This window comes from Phalangium opilio, unplaced genomic scaffold (assembly GCF_054372755.1).
Source record: "Phalangium opilio isolate 3A_F unplaced genomic scaffold, DU_Popi_V2 ptg000046l_1, whole genome shotgun sequence".
Taxonomy (NCBI): Eukaryota; Metazoa; Arthropoda; class Arachnida; order Opiliones; family Phalangiidae; genus Phalangium; species Phalangium opilio.
This window is the reverse complement of record NW_028324169.1, coordinates 5,970,934-5,996,911: the sequence shown is the minus strand read 5'-3', so window position 1 is coordinate 5,996,911 and position 25,978 is coordinate 5,970,934. Positions and strand designations below refer to the sequence as shown.

Genomic DNA, 25,978 nt, shown 5'->3' with positions numbered 1-25,978 from the left:
CCAACTCGTAATGGGCTGTTATGTACTTGTAATATTATTACGAATAAAAATTCGCACTCTAGTGCGAAATTAATTAGCAATCGAATCACAACTAAATTTGTCTTATTTCTTATCTATCTGGATCAATTTTATCGACAAAGCGTACACTTTTCCCCACCCCTTCAGTGTTTAATAGACTCACGGTTTCATATCTTCACCCTGGATTGGAAACCACAGAACTGACTAAATAGCTAGTGCAACAATACATCAAAGATGGGTTAAAAAGTTGAGTCAGCAAAATTTGGTCAACGATAAATTTTTAATATGGTGATTTAACTTGTCCAACTTATATTTGCACGACCCAACCAGATTAATCAACTCAAGGTGACTCATCTAAGTGAGTAGAAAAGTTGTATCGTTTGAAAATGCCTTTAGTCATTTAGAACATACTATTCATAGGGTAAAAACAGGGATTATACTACCCAGCCTATATAGACTTCAGTCACGTGATCGTAAGATGATTTTAGCCAAGTCTGAAAGGGCCTTTAAACCAGACCTACATTATTTTCCAGTAAACAGTCGAACGACAATAGTCATGTAATTGGAAACCTACCAACCATAATGTCATAATGTATTTTCCATGACTAGCAACAGCAGAAATGATTCCCGTAGGAAAATTTGATTAGTTTTCTTCCAATTCAAACTAACCACAATTCTCTAATTGTTTTATTAAATTAAAAAAATTTACCAGATTCTCTGAGGCGTCGAAAAAAAGTAATCATAGAAATAAAATTCACTTTTAGATCGAGTCAAGCTTCAAGATTTCTTCCAAATATTCACTGTCTTCAATTCAGTTACCCTATAGGAACCGTTAAAAGAGCAGCTGCGAGTGTAAGGTTAAAAAAGGAAAAGTTTAGAGTGGTGTTACTGACGTGTTACCCAAACTCAAAGGCGAGCACAAAGTTTCTCATAAATATATCTTAAATTACTATTTCTTCTAGATCAGGCTCTCTACTACTGTCTTCAATTTTCGAAACCGTACAACGATTTAAGTGGAACGCAAAAATTACGAAAACAAAACTTAAATTTATGGGAAATAATCGATACCTAAAATACAGGTATAATTTGAATTTTCACGTCTTAAATGTTATTGTCGGATTGAATATTAAATTATTTATTAAAGGTACGCTCAAGAAACACCAATAAATGTATCGACAATATCGGTGAGTTTATCAATATTCGGTCTCGCGACTCCGCCAATTCATTTTCACGATGAAAATTGAAGTTTCAATGTTTCTTATCAGGAAACTTGGGCGACTGAGCAACAAGAGTCAATGTACAATGTCATTGCGGATTATTTAAAACGATCCTTAAACATGAAGTATTTTAAATACCACTCAGAAAGGAATATAACCTAACAATTAAGAAATATGTTAGCATAATTGTTTTCGATGATTTTAGGTGCATTTTCGAAGGACATTAATACAGCTTTCTTATATATATATATTGCTCCAGATTTTTTCAACGTACGTAAAACCAAAATCAGAAAACATTTAGACGTTTGATTTTAATCCTCTCATTTGGAATGCTAATGTTATCATTCAAGTCTTGCCAAGCTCATTTTTCTACGGTCAAGAGAAATATTTCAGTCCGTCTCCGGTGTTCGGAAGAGCCAGCTTGATTATCGTGTCTAGTCCCCCAAAGAAAGTCTTGACCACTACCTTTGACTTCTTAAATATGGACACTAATGTAAATTTTGCTCTATTACAATATCCAAATCATTTAATTACATTCGTGTGTAAATTAGGTGCTAATTTTAATGGGGTCAACCTTGGTTCTTCTGTCACTTTTGCTCGTCGTTCACTCCTACGTAACCAACAAATACAAATCGTTGCCCACCAAGAGAGTTGTCAGGAAAATGGCCCAAGAAACCCTGGAAAATGTCTGGGACAACGCGTCGCTCTTCTGTATCGAACGTAAGTAATTACTGATTAGCAGAGACAGATGGCTAACACTTTAGTGAAACATAATTTTGTTTCCTTCAGCGATTCTCTCCGTTTTGCCCAATATTACTTGTCGTTTAATCGCTTCGTCGTGGCTGATCGGAGTGACTTTCATTCTGTTCTTCTTGGGTTGTTTTTTGCGGACGGAGTTCTCGATGGAAAGCTACAATTACATCGACACCCTCTCGGACTTAATCAACTCGGGAATTGCACCAACAATCGTAAAAGAAAGCGAAACTCTCGATTATCTGAACTATTTGGTAATTAATCGTTTCCGTGGTAAGTCCTCCATTACTCTGATGTCATTGGTGCCCATCTATAGGCAGCCCAGGACCCAGTAGTCAGGAATGGCTTGACGCGCAGGATGAGGAGAAACTGTTGACGCCTAACTTTGAATATTTGGATCTTGATGGATACAAACCGATTCTTTCCGGGGAAAAAGCTCTCATAATAGTCGATTTTGCCTTGACTTGGATGATGGGAGAAATCCTTATAAGAGATCCCGAGTTTAAAAGGTTCTTCTATGAAAGCCAAGGTCTATACTTTTCGCAACAAGCAATAAACTTCGACTACATGCACTACATTTTCAACATATCTTGGTTGAGAAACAGTCCGCAATGTCACGAAAACCTCCAACTGAGGTCCGTACAAGTTTTATCGCAGAATTGTTAACGAGCTTTGACGACTGCTTTTATTACAGTCTGGAACCGTTTTTTAAAACGCAAGTTTTCAATTATCGGGATTTCGAAAAGAATTACCTAATTCAACAGATCACTTGGAAGAGACCGTTGAAAAGAACGACTGATTTGGACCTGTGTAGCGTCTTCGTTCCTTTCTACATGCTTTTCGTGATGTTGTCAGGAACATTAGCTGCCGTCTTCACCGAAATAATCTTCAACCACTTTGCTTAAACACTATCTGAAAACACAATGTAACGACACGAAAGCGAAACACAAACATTTTTTTACCAGGAAAATGTTACGTCATTTTAAATTTACTCATACTGTATATAGGGAAATTACGCACTTAAAATAAATACAGATAATAGTCGATTGTGAACAATGTTAGCATATCAATTAAGATTAAATTAATTGTTTAGTAGAAAAATAAACTGACAAATACATAGAGCGTTTGCGTTTCATACACAATTTCAAGAAACCTGTTGATAGAACAATTTGCGTAGTTCAGCAAAATCACATTTATAGTTTCACGTTAGAACTTGAAAAACCTAGCACAAACTGTATTTGAATTTGGTGGACAGAAATAAAACACGAATTTTCAAATCCGAAATATTATCGTTCATTTAAACAAATATTATAGGGCGGCCATAGAGAATCCAATTAAATGTTTAATTAAAAAAAGATAATGTTTTCACTTAAGTGAAGTTACATCTATAAAATTAATTGATTTAAGTCCAAAGATTAAATTGTCAATACCAAAGACTAAATTTTAAAATATTAAACATGGTCCGTTCTTTTGGAAAATTGATAAAAAGCCTTAAGTCACTAATTTCAAAGCACTGCAGTGCCCTACGAAACTGAAAATTTTCAAACTAAACAAGCGAATCGTTTACATTCTAATTACTAATTAAACCAGTAAAATAATTCACCGACGTGATCGTAAGATGATTTAGTGTAGTCTGAATAGACCTTGAAACCTGACCTACAATACTTTCCACAAAACAATCGAACGACAATAGTCTAATTGGAAAACCAGCCAACCGTAATGTTTTTCCCATGATAAACAACAGTAGAAATTATTACCGTAGTAAACCTTATTAGTTTTCGTTCAATTCATACTATCCAACTTTTCTAATATTGGTTTATTAGATTAGAAATAATATTGACCAGATCCTCTGAGGCGTCGAAAAAAAGTAATTATCGAAAATAAATAATCATTTACATCACGTCAAGCTTCAAGATATTTCTTCTAAATATTCATCATTTTCATTTCTGTTACATAAGCAACAGTACAAAGCGCAGAAGCGAGTGTGTTTTTGACAACAAGAAGAGCCGTTTAGGGTGGTGTTATCGAGGCATTACCCAAACTATGTACTCAAAGGCAAGTACAAAGTTTTCATATAAATAATTATGTCTTCAAGACGAGGCTTGCTACTTTTGTCTTCAATCTTCGAATTGCGTGCTAGGATTTAATTGGACGGCAAAAATGGCGCAAACTGAATTTGAATTTATGGGAAATAATCGATACTTCAAATACAAGTATCTAGAAATTTCATTTTCAAATCTCAATTGTCACCGTTGTTTTTTAAAATTACTCATTATATAGGTACGCCCAAGAGACTTCAATAAATGTAACGACACTGGAAGTGAGGTTATAAACATTTCTTTTCTCGGAGGGCAATTAAATTTAGATACTTATGGTCAGGAATCTTGGGAGCATGAGAGTCACGCGTCATATTACATATAGATCCCGAAAACCGTAGGATATAGGGAACCAGTATACTAAGTAATAGTGAAGACTGTTGAAAAGAGCAGACGTTATTTCAAAAAGCAGATATTTTTTTAAATTTATACCCGCAATAAGGCCGTCTTTAAGATATATGGAATCAGAGTACGAAATGTTTGTGAAATCGGTTAATTCATCTGGACTTTTTTCTACCAAGATGATATTTTAGATATGTCAGGACTTTGACATGTAGATAAGTAAAGGTTGAGACTGCCTGATAATCAAAGTCCAGCCAAAATTGCCTTTACAGCGACGTTACTCTTAAGTAGTAGGCACACAGTTGGAAACATTTTTCAATCCGCGGCCTTGAAAAATGAAAAAAACAAGTTGGGAAAACCAAAATATTACCTCTCCGAGTCAAGAGGTCTACTACTACAAACTTATTTACCCAGATATGGAGTTATTTCACTTTTTTGAAGTAAAAATTTACGAAATATTGAAGTAGTATTCCAAACATAGCAAACAGTAAAGTAGACGACATTTTACATCCAATAAGGATAAATCTTGGACACATGGAAATCAGTCAATGGGGAAAAGAACAGGAAATGAAGTCTACGCTTCAGCTGTTTACCCTATATTCTGGTAGCTACATTCACAACTGGTTTTCAGTGTAAACACAATCGTCTCGTCTCACCTCAACAATATTCTTAGTTTGCCAACACGAATGTTAACGTTAAATAACACCAAAGCTAAATTATACCCAGACGCACTAATAGTCATAGCGCACCGTAAAGAGAATAAAAAGTCTGTAGCTACTCGTTTACCACTAGCCCTTTTACTAATCTAATTGCCACCATGATCTTTTCTTCTATTATAAAATCTTTACCTGATTATTTAAGAGTGTATTTAACTTTCGGCTCACTCTGAACCGTTAATGTCTCTTCATTTCAGACACGAAAATCAAAGCCAAAAGTTTACTTCACTTCAGGCCTCAATAATTTACACTTTGTTTCACTAAGCCTATTGCGGATAATACTTGTTTTACCCGCCGGAGTCTAGGTCTTAGGTTTCTTCATGAAGTCACTAAACCAAGGATTATTCTATATACAGATGTCGTATAGCTTAAGTAATATATAAACAGCCATTTCAAATAACAATATTAAAAAAAATCTTTGGAATATCAAAATGAAACAGAGCTTTAAAGCTACAAAACTACTAAATGCATCATAATTACGAAAAATACTTCCACATATTCACTTTATATTATGTAAAAAGGGAATATTAAGGTTCTGTATGATTTCTTAACACATCAACACAAGGCTAACTGCTAACGCGACGCACTAGTGTAACAACGGACGGACACACACAGACAAAAAAATAAGCTGCTTTTTAACTCTTTCCGTATTAATTTTGAGATGAGAAACAAGATTATCTTAAATATTAAAATAAATATAATTAATATTAAATATTTTCTTCGTCAGTTGTTTGCCTTATTGAACGTTACATCGTTTTGATATAGAACAATTAAACATTCTAGAGAGACTTGACTAATATTGGCGTTTGAAATGAAGCATACGCCGGTTGCTTCGACTTACTCAAATAGGTAGTATATAAGGGATTCGAATCGCGGCTGTAGATAAGAACATCGCAATTGCGTGAACCTTGGAGGAAGACCCCTCCATTGGAAGGCTAGACGTTTCTCGTAACCCTAGCCGATCGCCGCGTATGTCTTAACCTTAAGGATGTTGGTGGTGTTAGAAGCCAGGTGTACAGACTGGTGTCCATGTGGGATGGACAAAAACAAAGACCAGAAGATGGTTGTGTTAGAAACCAGGTGTACAGACTGGTGTCCATGTGGGATGGACAAAAACAAAGACCAGAAGATAGTGGTGTTAGAAGCCAGGTGTACAGACTGGTGTCCATGTGGAATGGGCGAAAGACTAGAAGATGGTGGTGTTTAGAAGCTAGAAAGTTCAGACTGGTGTCCATGTGGGGTGGACAAATGAACAGTTGTTAGACAGACAATGGAGTTATAGCCTGTAAGTGGAATACAATTTCCGGGACTGTAAATGCGGTCTGGAAATTGAATACACGTTTGCTCCGATCTGCAAACTGCGAACGCGGTCACGTGGGTATAACAACGGACAGACAGACAGACAGACAGACAGACAGACAGACAGACAGACAGACAGACAGACAGACAGACACGTCGAATTTAGAACCTCTCCGTGACATACGTCACTCGGAGAGGTAAAAATGGAATTCCTTTGTGGAATAACCTCCTCGTGTTTCAACTGATTTCACTTATATTTAGCATACTATTTCGCTTTATTGGGATTCGATTTGGCACCATTCTTTAAAATGGCCACAGGTTAACCCTGGTTGCCTTTGCTACTATTAAAATAATCTGCTGTTTTTCTTGTTTTTTGTTTAAATCGTCTGTTTATTTTATTGGATTGTCGAGTTTTTCACTTGAACTTATATTATGAGAAAATGTGCTTTTTCAGAAATAATATTCAGATTTCTACAAAGATTACGTAAGAAGAGGGGTTGATGTAGGAGTAACCTGTCGTTTGTTAAACACATGACCAAGGCAGTATAGAGCGGTGGCTATGAAACCCTGGGATCCGCTGGGATCCAGGGAAGTGTTAACTTGTGATCAAGTGAGGTCGGTGGGTAGATACATAGTCACGGTATTGATAGGCAGCAGACGACAGGATATGAACCGAACCCCTGGTAGTTTACTAGAAATACCGAGAGTGAGTCGTTATTAATAATTCTACTAACATAGCGGTGTATATCAATTGGTGGTTAGGCCTAATCCTGTTACAATTGGTGTCAGAAGTTAAAACCCTATAGTAAGTTTCGTTGTTTTCTAGTTTGTTTTTAGTTTCTTTGAGTTATTTTTATTGTTAGAATATTTAAATTATTTTATTGTTAGTTTGTTGAATTATTTTAGATTATTTTTTCAGTGTAAACTTGATACTTATACCAGGTATTGGTGCTGGTGTATCTAAATTAACAAAGGCTTAGCTCAGTTATTGTATGTCGAACATATCTACTGTTAGTGATATTTTTGCCCAGTCCCCTTGCAAACATTGTAGCCAGGCTTCCAGCTTAGATTCTCTTCACTCTTTCGACAATTATTGATCGTTGAAGCGACAAAGTTAAAGGCAGGTGCATTTATTACTCTGAATTATCCTTCACGGTCTGTCATGTCACTTGACAATGAGACTAACTCGCTCCCTGTTACTGAGAATCGAGCCCTTGGGATATGTTGGCTAAAAGTATTGCGTTGATGGCTACCATGCAAGCATCTCAACAGGCTCATAGACACATCCCCACACCACTTTTACTTTTTCGGGGTCTAGAGATGACAACCCCCAAGGTATTTTTGAGGTCTCTTGAGCGTTTCCTGGCATCTGAACAGTTGATGCCTGATGATTTACTACGTGTGTTGCCATTAATTCTTAAGGAACATGCTGAGGTTTGGTGGGATTCGTTAGCCTTGAAGTTTTCAGAGTTATCCCGAATTTTGCCAGGAATTTTTGATTAAATTTTTTAATGCGGATTTTGAAAAAGAGTTAGTTAGGCAATTACGATCGCGGGCTCAAAAACCAGGCTAGTAGTACCCTATGGTTAAACCCCGTTATGGATCCTGAGGCACAACTGCCCAATGATGTGGCTGATATGATCGAGTCTGCTGTACACCGAGCAAATCTCCCTGATGACAAGAAGGCAGATCTTCGTAAGTTGCTTTCCAAGTGCCCAAGTGTTTTTGAGAAGCGTATTGGGTTAACGGATCGTGCTTTTCATACAATTAATACCGGAACTCAGTGCCCCATTGCTTGTAAGCCTTATCGTGTCTCTCCCCTTAAGCAACGGTTGATTGAGCGCCACGTGGACGACATGCTTAATACGGGTATCATACGTCGATCCCAGAGCCCTTGGGCTTCCCCCGTTGACGTTATTCTTAAAAAGGACTCACTTCAAGGTGTTGACGAGTCTGAACCCGTCACTTCCATTAGTCGTTTTTGTGTAGATTTACGTAGTCTTAATGCGATTACCATTAGGGACCGATCCCACGGATCGACGATTTGTTAGATGTCTTGGGCCAGCGCCATTATATAACTACCTTAGATTTACGATCCGGGTTTTGGCAAGTGCCGACGAAAGCTAGTTCAATTCCCAAAACAAGTTTTACTACACATTATGGAAATTATGAGTTTTTGCGTATGCTTTTTGGACATGTGAATAGTCCGGCCACCTGCCAACGTATGATGCAGGAGGTTTTAAAAGACCGACGTCTTTATGGAACTGTTGTATATTTTGACAATATTGTCGCTGCCCATGAGCACTGGCTCGACCATCTCCGCACTTTGGACTATATTTTCCAATGTTTAGCTGACGCGGGTCTGACACTTCGTTTGGACAAATGCGCATTTGCCATGTCTGAGACCAAGGTTCTGGGACATATTCATGGACCCTATGGGGTTAAGGTTGATCCTTCCAAACTAACCGCGGTTGAGCGCTACCCTTGGCCCACAAATCTTAAACAACTAGAGCGTTTCCTTGGGTTTATTGGTTGGCATCAGCGGTTTATCCCTAATTTCGCTACCTTGGCCTATCCCTTTTATCAGCTCAAACGCAAGCATATTCGATGGTAGTGGTCGTCTGTTCTTCGAGCTGCTTTTGACTCTTTGAAGAGTGCTCTTCTCAACTCTCTTCCATTGGCCACGTCAAAAGAAGATTTGCCACTTACGCTTACGACTGATGCATCTGATACTGGTATTGGTGCCATGTTAGCCCAAGTTGTTGGCGGTGCTGAGGTTTCGGTTGCTTATTTTAGTTGTTCTCTCAAACCGGCTCAGCGGAATTATACCACCTGTAGAGGCTGTAAAACGTTTCCCTCATCTTCTAGAGGGGCGTCGTTTTACGGTTTTAACTGACCATAATGCCTTTCAGTATTTACAACGCATAAAAAGTCCTCAGGGTCGACTAGCTCGACGGTCCTTGATTCTGCAAGCGTTCGACATAGACATTCTATATAAGAAAGGAACCACCAATGTCGTTGCCGATGCTTTATCACCGTTTCCTGTAGACTCCCTTTGCTTGACCTCTGAGTCTGTAGTACCTTCTCGCTGTCCTGGCGTCCCCTCTGCCTCTGAGTCCCCGTCGGCCGTTCAACGTTTATGTGTTGTAAGTCCACTAATACATCTTGGAGTGGGAGATGGCGTTTTCGACACTTTGTCCACACAGGAAATTATCGATGCTCAAACCCTTGATGATACCTTTGGTCCTATTGTCACTAGAGACGAGTCGGGTCTTCCATTTTTAAAACCCGACCCGGCCCAGCCCGAAAGTTTAAAATAAAAACTTGACCCGACCCGGCCCAACCCGATAAAAGTTTTCAAAAGTAAAACCCGACCCAGCCCGGGCCCGAATGAAAATGAGCCCGACCCGATCCGACCCGAATTTTATTCATTTAAATAAAACCCGACTCGACCCGAAATTGGCATAGGACATGAAAAATCCGACCCGACCCGAAGAGCCGATTGCTTTATCAAAAAGAGATCACACCAAATAAGTAGTAAAAATACTTTATTATTTTACTTGTTCAAAAAGTTCTTATGGACAAACGTAAGGCTCGAGAGTGTTGAGCCTTCTAAATTGGTTCTTCGTGGGCCAAGGGTGTTTCCAGTGGTAGAAAAGACACGTTCATCACTAGTTTGGGATGAAGGAATTCCGGGAATTCTTTGAGCGATACGTGTCAGTCCAGGGAACTCCGAAAGTTTAATGGTAGACCAAAATTCGAGTACTGAAAATGAATTTCCTAGAGAAAAAAAGAGGATACATCTTATGAAACTACTGTATACTTAATTATTCTTTAAAATTTAAACAGTACAAATCAAAAAAATATGCTCACAGTGACCACAAACAGGTTTCAATTTCAGTTTCATATAACGTTCAAACTCTTCTTCAGCTCTTTCTTCAAGTGAAATATCTCCGTTTGTCTCAAATCCTTCCTCTTCAGATGAATCTTCAAATTCGGCCAAATTCGGTACCTTAGTTTTTGGAGAGTAAACAGCCATGCTTGAAGTTGAACTTCTTGAAGATTTTGTTGACATTTGACTTAGAGGGCGAATACTATCTCTGCTCTGTTGGTGTTGATACTCCATGACTAGTTGAGATTTCAATTTCAAATAGGCCAGCTCTTTCATTTCATTACTGGCAAACTTGAGCTTTCGATACCTGGTGAAAAAACCAAACTCGAAATTAGATTATTATGCAATATGCATCGCGAATTCCCGAATCGCGACCATAATCAGGCGAACATACTTAGGGTTAAGCAGAGTGGCAACATAGTGGCAGCATAGTGAAACGTGTCTAAACAGCAGTATTCTTTATAGCATTCTCTGGCTTGTTGTTTCAAAGATTTCAACTCCAACAAGTCCTTATCCCCATCTTGAATATGGTTAAAAATTATATGCCACCATGGAGCAGTTTCATGAATGGTTGGCTTCTTTTCTTTGCTAAACACTTCAGTTGCTTCGTGAAAAGGCTTTAAGAAATTAATGATCGTTTCCAATACTTGATCGTCAATTTGGAACAGGCGATAAAGCTGATTTTTTTCCAATAACATTTTCTTAAGCTGCTTGGAAGACTTCATGTACGATTCTAACATAATTAGTGTACTGTTCCATCGGGTTGGAACCTCTTGTTTTAAAGAGTATTCCAACTCTGCATTTAACCCCGACCTTTTGAAATAGGAAACTACAACTTTAACTCCTTGAATGGTTGAGTCAATTTTCGGGCATTGCTCCTTTAACGCAAAAAGCTTTTTTTTTGGTAGCGTTTCAGGATTTTTATATTTCTTTGGGTCCAGGGCAGTATTATTTAACATCCACATTACAAAAAGATTCAACTTGTGGCACTGGCAGTTTAGATTATTTTTTGATGGGAATAATTTCGTCATATTTGAGCCTCCATCCGTTACAAGATATGATGATTCCAAGACTTTGGTAGCCAATTCGTTGAAATAGAAATGTAGAATTTCGGTTAACTGCATTCGTATATTATCAGTCGTTTTCTTTTCAAACTCGAGTTCGTCAACGGCAAGCATTCTACATACTAATTTACAAAGAGAGTCTATGTAGTGAATAGACAGCGAGATGAAACTTCTCTGTTTAAACTTGTCAGACCACATGTCTGTGGTGAAAGTAAATACTGGTGATTGGGGTGCAAGACTTAATTCAGATATTATTTCTTGTTGTTTTGACGATACTAATGATGGCAGAATCTGTCGCTTTAAAGTAGTACGGTGGAATATTACTTTGGAGGCATTTTGATGCCCGTGCTTGGCTCCAAAGTCAATTAATGATTGACTTAAATGCCTGAAACCTTCAACCTCCACTGCACCCAAGGGCCGTAAATCCTTAGCTAGGCCAAGTACGATACTATTGTTCAAAAATAAAATTTCTCCCTGCGGTACCTTTTTAGAAAAACAACTAGAGATGGAGGGTTGGACTTGGTTTTGTAACTTTTCATATGAAGTTTGGGAAACATTTGGACGAATTTCAGAAACTTCGAATATAACTCTTGAATGTTGTTTGGCACTTTAGGTAGCAGAGCAGTAATTGTTTTGGTGGCGGTTTAAGCTCGATGTTCCAGTTTTGGCTTGATACGAAATAATACTTTTACATTTTTCACATCTAACAAAGGGCTGTTCATTATCGTCTACAAAAACAATTTAAACGTCTTCCATATACTTGACGTTTTACGTGCCGAAGAGTTTTTTCGAATTTAATTCGAGAACTGTTTTTGATAATCAGACCTTCTATCACGCTTTTGCTTAAGTTTAAATATATGTTCAAATGGCAGCTAAAATATAAATTAAAATTTAAAAAGTATCAAATAATCAACAGCTATAATGTTGAAAACGGGAAACAACTAATAACTATGTGTATGCGAGTAATCATGCGAATGTTATCTATACAACAAAGGCTACAGGCTACAATCCAGGCCTTGGCTTGTCAGCACGACATATTCGGCTAATTATATTTTTATATGAAATTGAAAACTTGAAATTACCTTTTTTTTCTATATCTATAACTTCGTCAATAGAATTCGAATCTTCATTATTTTCCATGGTTTCAAAAAGAAAATTACATCTGTCGTGACGACACTAAAAGGAAACCGAGCCTAAGGAAGTGTCGATTTGCGGTTGGAGGGGCCGGTGAAAAACTGAAAACCAACAACCGTGCGCAGAGCCAAATATTTTTCTTCAAGGTTTCTCTATTCAGAAGTTTCGACAGCCGAGGCCCGAGGACACGTGTAGTACGTTCTGCCGCTCTTACTCTGGCTCTGCTTCTGCGATTGCCTGGTTCATATGAAATCGGGTCTGGTCTCTTGTTTTCTAATAAAAAACCCGACCCGGCCCGACCCATTTCTTTTCTGAATATAAAAAATCCGACCCGGCCCGACCCGACCCGTTTTTTTTCTGATAATAGAAAATCCGACCCGGCCCGGCCCGAATATTTTTAAATAATTTTGCACCCGACCCGGCCCTAAACGGGCCCGGGTCGGGTCGGGTAGGAAAAACCCGATTAAATCGGGGGCCCGACTCGTCTCTAATTGTCACTCAGTTGCGTGACCCTTTGGCTGTTTTGGATCGTGACTTGCGCCATTTTGTGTTGTATCAGATCGTTTTATTTGATAAAGCTGGGGGTGCGCAAAAGTTGATCGTCGTTCCTGAGACTTTGATTGATAAAGTTCTGGGTCTGGGCCACGACTGCCCTTTGTCCGGCCATTTGGGTGCTAAAAAACTTATGACCGCCTTGCTCGGTCTTTTTGGTGGCTGCACATGCTGGCACGTGTCAAGACTTATGTTAAGGGATGCTTGGTTTGTCAGCAGCGTAAAGCTCGTAATGTCAGGGTTCCGGGTCCCATGCAGTCAATGGTCCTTGGGTTATGGTGGGCGTTGACCTTATGAGCCCCATGATTGTAAGTATCAATCGCAAAAAGTATTTACTTGTGTTTACCGATTACTTTACCAAATGTATCGACGTTATGCCATTGTGCGAGTCCACTGCGGTGTTTACGTGAACGTGTTATCCCCTGTCCGCCTTTTAAACGATAACGGTCCTCAATTTGTTTCTGCAGTTTGGAAGGAAACCTGCTCCTCCTTATGTCTTCGTTGCACTTACACATCCCCTTATCACCCTCAGACAAATCAAACTGAACGTGTTAACTGGGTTCTTGGGGACATGATGAGTTCGTATGTCGTAAATCGCCACCGGCTATGGGATGTCCATTTGGACTTGTTTCAGCTTGCCTATAATAGTGCTGTGCATGCGACTACGGGAGTATCTCCGTATTTCCTTAACCATGGTCGCGAACCCCGTTTGCCCTGGCTTGAGCCCATTTTCGATCCTACGGGCGTTGCTGCTGACCCTGACACACAGCGTCAGCATATAGCTGACCAATCATATTTTAGTTGGTGAGAGGGGCATATTATCCAATGTATATACCTCTCTTCCTCTGAGAAGGGGTTCCTAAATTTTTTCTCAAATGAAAAATCGTAACTGCCCAGCTTGTTAATGTTAATTGTGTCCCCAAATGCTCCATTGACGCCCATAGTTACTTTTAACAGTGACAAATTTTCACTTGACACACACACACCAGCCCTAAGGTTTGGAAACCATAGGTATAGAAGGCTTCGATTGTTTGATACAGACAAGCTACTAGTAATTTCTGTTGGAAGGGGAATGGCGACGTGAAATATGGGCCAATAATATCAAACCCCGATGTCATATCCCTCCAAAGAAATTGTAGAACATACTTTGCTGGTGCAGGTGTTCGCCTGCTTGTTTTAAAAATATCGGTTAGTACTGGATAATCTTCTTCATCCACTGCGTAACCAACAAATTCGTGGGTTTTAGAATTCCACATGACTTTATCGATGACTTTTACTTCATCCAACACCAAAATTCCATCCCCTTTTGGGACTTCTAGTCCTAATCGTACTCTTTCTTCCTTCCAATTGAAGTATTAACTTTGTTTTTCAGACAGGTACTCTTCAACTACACCAGGCGGATGGTAAAATTTCTTACTTTTCTCCCTAAGAGTCGATTCACTAAAGAGGTTTAGAATTTTAAACCCCCTCAATGCTTATACGCAGCCTTGCTTCGACTTGCCACTGCTAGAGCAATTCTCAGCGTGATGGAAGTCCATTGCCCCTTTTTTAACCGCTTAATGATTGTGATTGATCCGGAACAAATTCCATTTGATCTTGCATGTGCTTTATTTTAGAATCTCGCTCCCATGATGCTTTGAGTAAACTTTTAGTGAAACCATCAGTGGTATTTAAAGTCTGTTCAATTGCTTCATTGCAGTTCTCATTTATCTCGGTAACTATTTCAGATAATTGTTGTGAATGGGGACCTATTAAGTCCAGTTTTCTCTTTTCCAGCTCTTTTTCTAGCTTTAAAATTTTACGCCTCAATATATATCGTGCTTTTACAACTCTAGATGAACGATTCTTTTTACTGTTGGGCGTTAAGAACTTCAAGGGAAAATTACTCTCAACACGTTGTCGCTTAAATTTTCTGGTTGGAGTTTCACAGGCGTTTCTCTTCTTTGCTCTTGAGATTTCGTTCGTTAAAACTGCGCAAAATTTACACTGTTTGGCTTTATTTTTGGGTGTCATCTCATCTTCTTGTTCACTATTTTGATTGTAGTAAACCTCGCATCGTAATGGTAACGAAGAAACGGTTAGTTATCGTAATGGTAACGAAGAAACGGTTAGTTATAAGTTTTTAAACTTTTGGGCATAGTACAAATTGCATTTTTAACTTTGGTTTCATTAACTCCCTGACACAAAACATGTCCTAAATATCCACCAATTAAAAGTAAAGCATTTCGTATATTTTTTTTGTTCAACTATTTTGTCTTAATTTTTGAGTTGAATTGTTTTCACTGGCTTGAAAACAACGTACAAATGAGATACACCATCTTCACTTACAACTAGCTCAACTGGATCTTGACGATAGTTTAAACCAATGTTTTTTCTCCTTTTAATTGACAACAGGCATGCATTCTTATGATCCAATTTAATCTGCAAAAACGTTTTTGTAGGTGGATCCAGACATAATTAATTATTTATAATAATTTTATCCTTACCTCATATTGTAGTTCAGCGAAAAAATCTAAATCTACAATTGATTTCACTTCATTAAGAAATGGTGTGAGGTGTTCATCAGTTTGAGTGGACAAATTAAGAATTTCTTTTCTAGTGGTACTTGTTGACTTATCTAACTTATTTAAACTTGATTTGCTAGTCAAATTTAATTTATCTAACGAAAAGAAGCACTGTGTGGAGACAGTTTATGTCAAAGGCTTGACTACCAACTTGGGTTTTTTAACATGCGTATCGCAAACCCTCGCTTCTGTTAATATATTAAACATCACCGACCTGTTGTAAAATTTTGGTCTATTCATTAAATAGAAATTGCACTGCGTACTTGCGTCATTAACTAGACTTAAATCTAATATTTTACATTCATTTCGTCCTAATGCCAAATCTCCACCACTACTGCTGGTCGCCATCTTTCAAACTACGTCATAAAAATACCTCGTTAACTTCAGTGGTGGCCGGTAGGTAGCGTAAATAGAAACGAGGGAAAAACTTGGGGAAGAACACAAGGGGGCTCCTTATATACAGAAATAAAGTTTAAGTAAAGCACTCGCCTCCACAATGGGCTCTATGGCGGTTCCGAAACTTCTGCTCATTTTCTTCTGGTAACATTTTGCTTTTTTACACAATATCACTCAAAATGCACCAGAATTACTGTTTTTCTTAAATATACGGTACATTTTTTTACGAGTGGAATAGCTTTATTTGAGATCGCATAGAATTCTCAAACCATTTCGACTGTTTGAAGTGTTATGAAATAGAATGAATGTTTCTCCATATTTTTATTTAGTCATTCAGATACAATTTAAGTTCTCATTGTTCATAAAATAACTTGGCATGAACATGAGGATTTAATGAACTTGGTTGAGCAGTCCGCTAATGTCGAAGTCGTAGAAAAAGAGAAAGCAAATGCTGTTGAAATAATTAAAAATAATTTTCTCGAATTAGAAGTAAACGAGGAAGATGTTTTCAAAGTCGCGAATAAAAAAACTAATTTTAAAATGTTGTAGATATGCTTATTTCAACTCGAAAAAGCGGTGAGGCGTTTTATTAATGCTATAAGAGAACCAAACACCAGAGGGAACGGACCGCCAATCGGAGCTTATTTTACTCACGCCCGTGTATATACAATAAAACAGTTAACCCTGATATGAATTCGCGTATTAAATATCTAGGAGCAATGACTACCAATTTTTCATAAGTCATTATCAGTATTGGACAACAAAAGCGAATAATGGATTTTTTGTTTTTCTTAATATTTCAGCAGTATGCCTCAGAGGTAAAACGCAGGAAAATTAAGCAAACAGTAAATTGCTTGAGGTGGACAAACGAATGAAAATTCCTTGCAACTTTTGACCTTATAAATATCGATGCGTCATTATATTTCTTTCAGCAAATAAACTGCAGATCACCTATTGAGCTTGCGTTAGTTTTCTGGGATAGTGTTTTACCTCTTCGAATGAAGATGACGTCACGGAAAGGTCTTGCAAGGTGTGTCACCGCGTTAGCAGTTGTTAAAACAATATCAATTAGATTTATTTAATTATTTAAGAAAAACAGGTTTTTTCTGTTTTTACAACTTGTTACTATTGTATGATGATGATTAGACATAACCGAAATGTTTTGGTTTCGCGCGTCAAAACCTAATAGATTTTCACAAGTTTTAAAGCCTTTTCAGTTCTAAGTCTATATCTTAATTTAGACCAAATCAACCCAAAAGACGAAAAAACTCTTTTGAGTGATGCAGAACTTGACAGCAGAAATTAAAACTCCAAATAACCTAATAGGCTATCTCCTTTTTTCTTCAATATCTTCCACCACTTGGCAGTTTAAATGATTTGGATCACATTGTCGTTCATTAGTGACTTTGGAATAACGTCCTCAATTTGAAACGCCAAAACAGCAGGAAGAAATTCTGTTTGTTTCAATCCATTCTTCAGCTTTATTTTTTATCCTTGGTTAAATGACTTTTTCTGTACTTTGAACACATTATGTTAGTCAAAAGGTGATAAAGTGTCATAGCTTGGTTAAATCTTTTTTCAAAATGTTTCTTATAAGGGCACGAGTCTTAATTAGTAAGGCATTGAAGCCAGATTTCAACAGAATCGGAATTGGTGGTTCCATTAGCCAGGAGTTTATCCAGTGCAACTGCTACTTAAGAATAGTTTTTTTTCTGTAAAATGACTACTTCTTTATACATCATTGCATTGACCAAAATTTGGCAATTTGATTATCAAAAGACTCTTCACTTTCCATTATAAAAGAAACGTAGTTGGAAACGAAGGTACTTAAACAATCGGGATAAGAGTTCCACCGCGTGTCATTAGGATTTTTAGGCATAGCCTCGTTCTTTTCTCGTAGCCAGCCATGAGCTCAGCGAAAGTTTCTAAATATCTTTTGTACTTCCACTTAACGTTTTGGCACAGTTATTGGTGTTGTGTCGTTTTCTACCAGGTTCATAAGATGAGCTGAACATGGACGAAATATTACTGAAGGACGGATGGCAGAGGAAGAAAGTTGAAAAATACTTGCTAATTCGCATTCTAGCGGCTGATAGAAGCAAATCGGACATTGGGGGAATCAACGTTCTGAAGAGGTACTGGGAAACCGGGGGAACGACATTAGCCACGCGATGAAAAAGTCGGTAGTGATTGGTTCATGGTTCAACGGATTCATGCCTTCTCTAAATTTTGAAAAACTGAAATAGGAATTTAAATAGGGCTGGCGTGTTGTCGTAATAAAACGAAAATGGCGTGCCTCTCAGTTTCAGGTAAGTTTTTCATTGCCCAAGGGTTAGTTAATTTTATTATTTTAAACATGAATTTGTTTTTAAAGAAAAGTTTTCTTTGTTGTCCAAGTCTTATCGCTTTAAAAAATTATTGATCTTGACCGTAGGTTTGTATTCAATATCCCCATTCGACAACCATGAAGATGTTTCGGTATTTTATATTACATATATGAAATTACTAGCTGTTACCCGCGGCGTCGCTCGCGTGTAATAAGAACTACAATCAAAATGATACAAAGAATGGGTAGATTTAACTGATGACTAATATTTTTGTAGCACCCTAGAAGCGAAGGCACTCAGCGTTGCCCGTTAGCCCGTCGAGACATTTTTTGTTACTTTTCATGCGGACATTATTCCATAAAGATGGGTTTTTAAGTTTTTGGCGCCATTTAAAAAGATGGCAACAAATCGAACACGAAAAATCATTCAGCCCGTCTATAGGTTGCCATAGTACTAAATATCAGTGAAATCGGTTGAAACGCGCGGACTTTGTTGCATAGAGAAGAGTTTTTACATTTATGGGCGCCATTTTTTAAGATGGCGGTGGATTGGAAATATCTTTCTTAGTACGCGCCTACTACTTATGAGTAACGTTACAGCAAAGTTTCAGCCTTCTAGGGCAAGCGGTTTGGGCTGGGCGTTGATTATCAGTCAGTCTGTCAGTCAGTTAGGACTTTGATTTATATAGATAAAGATAATATTTGGGAAAGGCCAAAGTGTGGTTTCCAGTGTAGTACATCATGATCATTAACAAACTTAGCCGAGATGTGTTTGTGATGCATAAAAAGTGGTCTCGCCAGATCGGCACGTCCGTCTACAATGAACCATTATTATGGCTATTGAACAGTTGACGCAAACGAGTTCTTTGAATGTTCTCTAAATCATTATCTTCAACCAAGAATGGTTCTACTGCACTGTGATCCACGTCTCATTATCTAATTAGTGACGCGCGATACGGAAATAATGAGACTACAAAGTTCTCAACTAATGACCCCGAATATGATTAGTAGTGAGATCAAAACGTTTAGTGTAGCTTTCAACTGAGCACACTATTCAACCTTCCACGAAGAATGGGTCTGTGTGACCGACACAAAATATTTCGGTTTAAAGCGTCGTGAAATGTCAAGGTCAAATTGTTATGGGTTATTGAACTTATTGTAGACGCATTTCGTTGCGTAGTACAAGCTTTATCTACCGACACAGCTAACTGACAGCGTCCTATACTAACTATTACTGTTAACCGCAGCACGTTATGATGGAAAGGCGAAACGGGGTGAGACCATGAAGGAGAACTCCATTAACAAGTGTATGGGGAGAGAACTTGCAAAATCTACGCAGGAGTAGACCGGTTCCACAGTTCATGATCAAAATTTCCCACTTGGTGTTAACTGCAACGCCACCCCACTTTCATGATGCTAAATGCTGTGCTTCCACCCAACGTCAGCGTTTACAGCGCTATCAATGTTTGCCGAATCGTTCGTCCAGCTTGAAGCAGCTCATTGTGGTCATGGGCTTGTTCTGCTTCAAGTTCGTCATCGGTGTCATTGGTATTTGGTTGCGGATTTAATGCAACTGGTGCAGCTAAAAACAAAAACCTTATATTAAAACTGGTTCTAATCAAATGGAGTGAAGAAACCTGTTGTAACTAATTTAAATTAGTACACACCCTTTACTGACCATGGGGTTAACAGTTAGATTACAGGATGATGCGTAATCTGAGAGAAAAACGGCACGCTTAATGTATCAAAGCTCAGGTCGGATAGGACGCCAAAAAGGGGGAGGAATCGCCGGACTCAGATGTAGCAATTACCATTGAATCCTACTCTTTCTTCCCCATTTTTGGCGACCCATCCAACCTGAGCTGTGGCACATTAAGCGTGCCGGTTTCTCTCAGATTACGCATACTTCCCCCATCATCCTAATTATAATGATGTACATATATCCATGCACATGAATAAATTTAACATTCAACATATATAACTATAATTTACCTTGCTCCCTTGGCATTGGCTCATCCAAACAGAAGTTGTGTAAGATGCAGCAAGCATAAATTATGTCAGTGGCCTTTCTAGAGTTATAGCAAAGGGCACCTCCTGACATGTCAAGGCATCGGAAACGCATCTTCAAAATGCAATTGACGCGTTCAATAACATTCCGACCTAAATGTTAATAACAATTAATTGACTAAGTTAATACAGCAACACTAGCTTTGATTATGTCAGGTATGAACGTGACCAATAGTTTAAAATATTTTTGAAAATATCACAAGTGACAACTATCACTTAAATAGTTTATGTCAGTCAATAGCTATCACTTGCGTAATTGGTCAGAATGGTCTATGTTATTTATCTATCAAAAATTCAAAATGCAATTACCTGACATATGACGCTGATTATAGCGTTGTTCATTTGGTGTTTTAGGGTGGAGAATGGGTGTCATTAGGAATGGCTGTAACGGGTAACCACTATCGCCCAAAAGATACCCTTGTGGCATTGTTCCAGCCTTAAAACGCCCAAATATGTCGCTGAAACGCCATATAAATGAGTCATGCGAGTAGTGAGAAAAGGGGGGTCCTAACCCAAGAACCACCATGTTAAACCTATGGAGTTTTTCACAGTACCACCATTTTATTTCCCATAGGGAACCCGTACTAAGTATTTTCTATGGCTAATAAAAAGCGTCCCCGTTTTTTTATGACGTAAAGATCGGAAGGGGTGTTAGTGGTAAAATGGACACGCTTGATTTCCTAACCTACAAAGACTAAAATGTGTGTTATTGTTTAAAGTATTAGAGGAGGAGGGGATGTGATTTAAAAAGAAAAAACCCCTCCGGGATTACAATATGGTTATGAGAATCTATTGTAAGGTTTTTTACGACGTAAAGATCAGAGGGTGGTGTGTTAGTGGTAAAAAAAATTAGTCGAATATGTCGTGTCTGGACAGTTGGGTTTCCTGACCTATAAAAACTAAAATGTGGATTATTTTTCAAAGTATTAGAGGAAGACGGGATGTGATTTAAAAAGAAAAAAACCCCTCTGGGAATACAAGACATAAGAAAATTTATCTCACGATTATGTATAAATACCATCCTTCTCCAGAAAAGACCCGCACTTTAAGTTTCAGTCATCATCATGAATTTCATCTGTCCGGATTGTAATCGGGAGTTTAGTTAAAAGAAAACGTTAAACAGACATACACGTGAAGCTCATCAAAGAAACAAATTAACTTGTAAAGTTTGCGGCGCGACATTTTCCCGCTGTTACAGATTAGAAAAACATTTAACCATTCATAAACGATTAAAATAACTGAGAAATAATTACCCCGATCGAGGGAAGGATGATGTGGACCCATCTAGCAAAACTAATCAACCAAGTACTTCACGTACTAACACATCGAGTGAAAGGAATTTAAATCAATCAGGAGTTAATGACTTAGAGTCGAATGAAGTTCCGATTTTAAGTAACGCTCTAGTAACGACACGGATAGAGGCGAATGAAAATGAAGTTGATATTTTAACGTTTACTAGTAGACATAGAGAAGCGATATATGCGTATTTGATGAAACATTTGACTGAAAGACGAGGTATTAAATGGTACCTTGTGGTTAATGTCCAGTTTAGTCGACAATTAGTTAATTCAACGCAGGAAGTCTTCGAGTTTCCCTTCTTTCGAGGTTATACAAATACAACTTTAAGCGAGGATGAGATTTATGAACAAATAGGGAGAAGTGTTCAGAAAATTATGAACTCTTTGGAGCAATTTCAGAAAGGTGGTAGCAACTGGGTTTTGAACAAAATTCTGTTTTTACAAGACCAGCGTCATATTTCAAGCTACCACAGTTTTTGAAATCGAAAAAAGCGTTGATAAATATTTGAAATACTCTATTCTAGCTAAATTACACGATGAAAGAGATAGTAACTATGCGAGATACTTGAATATTAAAAGTCCATTCAAAGTGTCACCGAGTGAGCTAATTTCCTTCGAAAAGCGTAACAATTTAAGTATCAATATTTTCGGATTCGAAAAGTTTGTCTACCCTTTGTTCATCAGTGAATACGAATGTGAAGAACGGCGTCAAATAGACCTGTTGCTAATTTCTAAAGGAAGAAAGAAACATTTCTGTCTTATTAAAAGTTTATCGAGACTTCTTTCTAATTTATCTAAAAAGAAAGCCACGACTTTTTATTGTCGGAGATGTCTACACAGATTTTCCAAACAAACATTAAGGGATAAACACAAACACATTGACGACTGTAAAAAACACGCGCCGACATTAATAGAAATGCCGGAAGAACAAGAATTTACTTTCAAGAATTATGAAATGAGGGAAAAAATACCGAGATACGTTGTTGCCGATTTCGAATCTATTCTATCTCCGATTGCAGGCCCCGAACAAGATAACGAAGTTTCGCACACGCATAAAATTAATAAACATATCACTTGCGGTTTTGCATACATCGTTATGAATAGCGATGGTACAACATCAAAACCGTTTGTTTACAGGTACATTTTTTAATTTCCAATAACTTTTAACCGGTTCTAATTGAAGCCCCCTTTAAACAGAGGATTGGACGCTGTTAGTGTTTTTCTCAAACGAATGCTAATAGAGGCTGACATTAATAGTTACATGCTCTCTATAAATATTCCACTAATTATGACAGATAAACAGGAGAAAGAGTTTCAATTTTCAAGTCACTGTAGGGTTTGTAAGAAGAATTTCGCCGATGATGATGATGACCGACCAGTACGTGATCATTGTCATTTAACTGCTCAGTTTCGTGGGGCGGCGCATTCGTCGTGTAATTTGAAAATCAAACCCCCTAAATATCTACCATGTATTTTCCATAATCTCTCCAAGTAATAGTTTGAATATGAAATTCTAAAATCGGATTAAAAACATAACACTATTTTTTCAGCTATGATTTACATTTAATTCTTCAAAAGGCTGGATCTTTCAAAAATGAAAAACTGTCCTGCATCCCCTCAAACACGGAACGTTACATTTCGTTTACGTTTAGTAATATCCGATTTATTGACTCATTTAGGTAAGATATTTCATTATTTTACTCCGGTAAAAGTGATTATAGTAATTGTTTTTAGATTTCTAAACACTTCATTATCCAATCTCGTGATGAATTTGGGTAAAGAAGGGGCGGATAAATTTAAGGTTATTTTTCCATAATCTCTCCAAGTAATAGTTTGAATATGAAATTCTAAAATAGGATTAAAAACATAACACTATTTTTTCAGCTATGATTTACATTTAATTCTTCAAAAGGCTGGATCTTTCAAAAATGAAAAACTGTCCTGCATCCCCTCAAACACGGAACGTTACATTTCGTTTACGTTTAGTAATATCCGATTTATTGACTCATTTAGGTAAGATATTTCATTATTTTACTCCGGTAAAAGTGATTATAGTAATTGTTTTTAGATTTCTAAACACTTCATTATCCAATCTCGTGATGAATTTGGGTAAAGAAGGGGCGGAAAAATTTAAGGTTATTTTTCCATAATCTCTCCAAGTAATAGTTTGAATATGAAATTCTAAAATAGGATTAAAAACATAACACTATTTTTTCAGCTATGATTTACATTTAATTCTTCAAAAGGCTGGATCTTTCAAAAATGAAAAACTGTCCTGCATCCCCTCAAACACGGAACGTTACATTTCGTTTACGTTTAGTAATATCCGATTTATTGACTCATTTAGGTAAGATATTTCATTATTTTACTCCGGTAAAAGTGATTATAGTAATTGTTTTTAGATTTCTAAACACTTCATTATCCAATCTCGTGATGAATTTGGGTAAAGAAGGGGCGGAAAAATTTAAGGTTATTTTTCCATAATCTCTCCAAGTAATAGTTTGAATATGAAATTCTAAAATAGGATTAAAAACATAACACTATTTTTTCAGCTATGATTTACATTTAATTCTTCAAAAGGCTGGATCTTTCAAAAATGAAAAACTGTCCTGCATCCCCTCAAACACGGAACGTTACATTTCGTTTACGTTTAGTAATATCCGATTTATTGACTCATTTAGGTAAGATATTTCATTATTTTACTCCGGTAAAAGTGATTATAGTAATTGTTTTTAGATTTCTAAACACTTCATTATCCAATCTCGTGATGAATTTGGGTAAAGAAGGGGCGGAAAAATTTAAGGTTATTTTTCCATAATCTCTCCAAGTAATAGTTTGAATATGAAATTCTAAAATAGGATTAAAAACATAACACTATTTTTTCAGCTATGATTTACATTTAATTCTTCAAAAGGCTGGATCTTTCAAAAATGAAAAACTGTCCTGCATCCCCTCAAACACGGAACGTTACATTTCGTTTACGTTTAGTAATATCCGATTTATTGACTCATTTAGGTAAGATATTTCATTATTTTACTCCGGTAAAAGTGATTATAGTAATTGTTTTTAGATTTCTAAACACTTCATTATCCAATCTCGTGATGAATTTGGGTAAAGAAGGGGCGGAAAAATTTAAGGTTCTTAATAACCTATTTGAAGAGGACAAAGCGAAATTGCTATTAAAAAAATTACCGTATCCATACGAATACGTAACTTCCTTGAAGGTTTTCGACGAGACAGCGCTTCCGGATAAAGGAGCGTTTTTCAGTACTCTATCGGATAAAAGTATTGATGAAGAGGATTATGAACACGTGAAATTAATTTGGAATACATTCCAATTGAAAAATATGGGTAATAGTTTTTTATTTGTAACAAGAAAATCTAAAGGCTGAAGTTTTTAAAGGATTCATTTAAATATCTAGGTGACCTCCATGATCTATACGTGCTTACCGACTGTGTTCAATTATGTGATGTTTTTAACGAGTTTAGAGACAAATGTTTTCAATTTTACAACCTCGATGTTCTACATTCGTTCACACGTAAGGTGTTGGTAATGTAGTTCTTAAATACTAGAATGTAATATTTTCAACAGTACCAGGTTACGCCTGGCAAGCGATGCTTTTCAAAACTGGGGTGAAACTAGAGTTACTATTAGACATCGACCAGTATCTCTTCCTAGAATCGGAAATCCGTGGAGGAGTTTCTATGATAACACACCGATACGCCGCTGCCAATAACCCGCTTATTCCTCAAACATATGTTAATGATAAACCAACGAGTTACATTCTCTATCTGGATTGTAATAACCTGTGAGTTACTTGTCGATTTTTAAAAATAATTACAAGGGGTTAATGTTAGTCTATCATTTCAGATATGGAACAAGTTTAAGCGATTATTTACCAATTGATTAAAGTAATTAATGTAATGATAAAATGTTTTGGGGGAATGGAATTGTGCCCGAAAATCCGAGATAAGTAAATTTTTGAAATTGATTACCTGTAAAATAAGTTATTTCGACGGAAAACGGTAATGGAACGTTGTTTTTTCTTAAGCATGCCTTTAAGTTTCAATTAAAAAGAAAAATTAATATCTGATCCTTCAGACAAGTGATAACCTCAGTCTTATCGATACTTTTTAGGACTTGATTCTAATCAAGACATTTTTGATTAATCCCTGTGTACAAAGCCGGAGATGTAACACAACCAAAATATTATCGCCCGATATCTCTATTACCAACACTGTCA

The 25,978-nt window shown here is 37.2% G+C and overlaps 1 protein-coding gene across 1 annotated transcript; it reads left to right on the top strand.

Annotated features, from left to right (window-relative positions):
• Positions 1-24,554: 24,554 nt before the first annotated feature.
• On the top strand, positions 24,555-25,326 carry LOC149676458 (uncharacterized). Its single transcript, XM_089838773.1, has 3 exons — positions 24,555-24,749; positions 24,805-25,085; positions 25,157-25,326. Exons 2-3 carry the CDS (start codon positions 24,836-24,838, stop codon positions 25,291-25,293), a joined length of 387 nt encoding a protein of 128 aa, XP_089694899.1. The 5' UTR covers positions 24,555-24,749; positions 24,805-24,835; the 3' UTR covers positions 25,294-25,326.
• Positions 25,327-25,978: the final 652 nt, after the last annotated feature.

What these genes read in the sequence shown, in the direction of transcription:
- LOC149676458 (XM_089838773.1), top strand. Translation starts at nt 24,836, where the DNA reads ATGAATTTGGGTAAAGAAGGGGCGGAAAAATTTAAGGTTCTTAATAAC. An exon ending in ATTCCAATTGAAAAATATGG is followed by an intron (nt 25,086 to 25,156) that starts GTAATAGTTTTT and finishes TTAAATATCTAG; the next exon opens with GTGACCTCCATGATCTATAC.